General features: G+C 48.3%; 1 protein-coding gene across 1 annotated transcript; it reads left to right on the forward strand.

Moving 5' to 3' along the window:
- Positions 1-20: 20 nt before the first annotated feature.
- LOC106900708 (toll-like receptor 6) lies at positions 21-1283 on the forward strand (the record flags this gene model as incomplete). The annotated part of the gene is made up of 1 exon (XM_014962853.1): positions 21-1283. A coding segment is annotated over exon 1 (1263 nt), but the record flags the coding sequence as incomplete, so codon positions are not given.
- Between the last annotated feature and the right edge of the window lie 7 nt (positions 1284-1290).

Below are 1290 nucleotides of genomic sequence, written 5' to 3' on the forward strand. Positions count from 1 at the left end.
GAGATAAAGCTGGAAGCACAATGGGACCCTTCTCAAATACCCAGGTCTTTGCCTGTGTCTGTACGTTCCTGCTCTGGAATAATATCCAGCCAAGTGTGGAAAATGAATTTATTGCAAATTATTCAAGCCGTTTGCTCACCAGTGTTCCAAACACCATTCCAGTCCATACTCAGGTGTTAGATCTATCCCATAATAGGATCTCTGGACTTAGTACCTCGGAGTTTATTTCTCTTTCTGACCTCCGAGTGTTAAATCTTTCTCATAATCTAATTACGGAGCTCGACTTCGGCGTCTTCTTTTTCAATCAAGACTTAGAACACTTGGATTTGTCTCATAACAGCATTTTGAAAGTTTACTGCCTGACTCTCGCCTCCCTCAGGCACTTGGATCTCTCTTTCACCAAGTTGGCTGCCCTGCCCCTCTGTCAGGAATTGGGGCAGATGTCCCGTTTGGAGTTCCTGGGGCTGAGCGCCGCGACGCTGCGACGCTCCCACTTCAGGTACCTCACGGGTTTGCGGCTCCGCAAGGTCCTCCTGACCTTGGAAGACTTCTCCCTCTACGAGCCTCAGAGCCTGAGGGCCCTGGACACGAGGAGCCTCCACCTTGTTTTTGCAGGAAACCAAAACTTCAGTTTTCCCCTCCTGTACGACGGAATGAGCACTTCAGAAACCTTAAGGATTGATAATTTAAGATACACCTTGAGCTCTGGCTATTTCCCCTCTCCTCCTTTAACGCTTCTGAAGGAGATCAAGACAACAGCTCTGATGCTGGACACCGTGGACTTACAATGGCCTGTCATTTTGCAGATTTTCCTGCTGGTTTGGTATTCGCCTGTGGAACGTCTGACTGTGAGACATTTGACTTTTTGGGGACCCGTGGAGGAGCTGCCCGGATATGAATTTCTACCTTTATTAAGTTCTCTGGAGGAAAGAATTTCTCTGAGTGGCTCCATGAAGGCGCTGACTTTGGAGCACGTTCGGAACAAGGTTTATTATTTCAACCAGGAGGTTCTGTACCGACAGTTTTCGGAGATGCCTCTTGCCAGCTTGACCATCTTCGATGCCTCCATGCCCCACATGCTCTGCCCCAACAGAACAAGCTCCTTCCAGTACTTAAATTTTTCTCACAACGCCCTGACGGATGAATTGTTCCAGAACTGTGGCACTCTGACAGACCTGAAGTTCCTTGTTTTACAGAGGAATAAATTGGAGAGCCTTCCCAAGGTCAGCTTCATGACCAGCCGTATGAAGTCGCTGAAGTTCTTGGACGTGAGCAGCAACTTGCTGAGCT

The sequence above is a fragment of the Calidris pugnax genome, unplaced genomic scaffold (genome assembly GCF_001431845.1).
Source record: "Calidris pugnax isolate Ruff unplaced genomic scaffold, ASM143184v1 C14736861, whole genome shotgun sequence".
Lineage (NCBI taxonomy): Eukaryota > Metazoa > Chordata > Aves > Charadriiformes > Scolopacidae > Calidris > Calidris pugnax.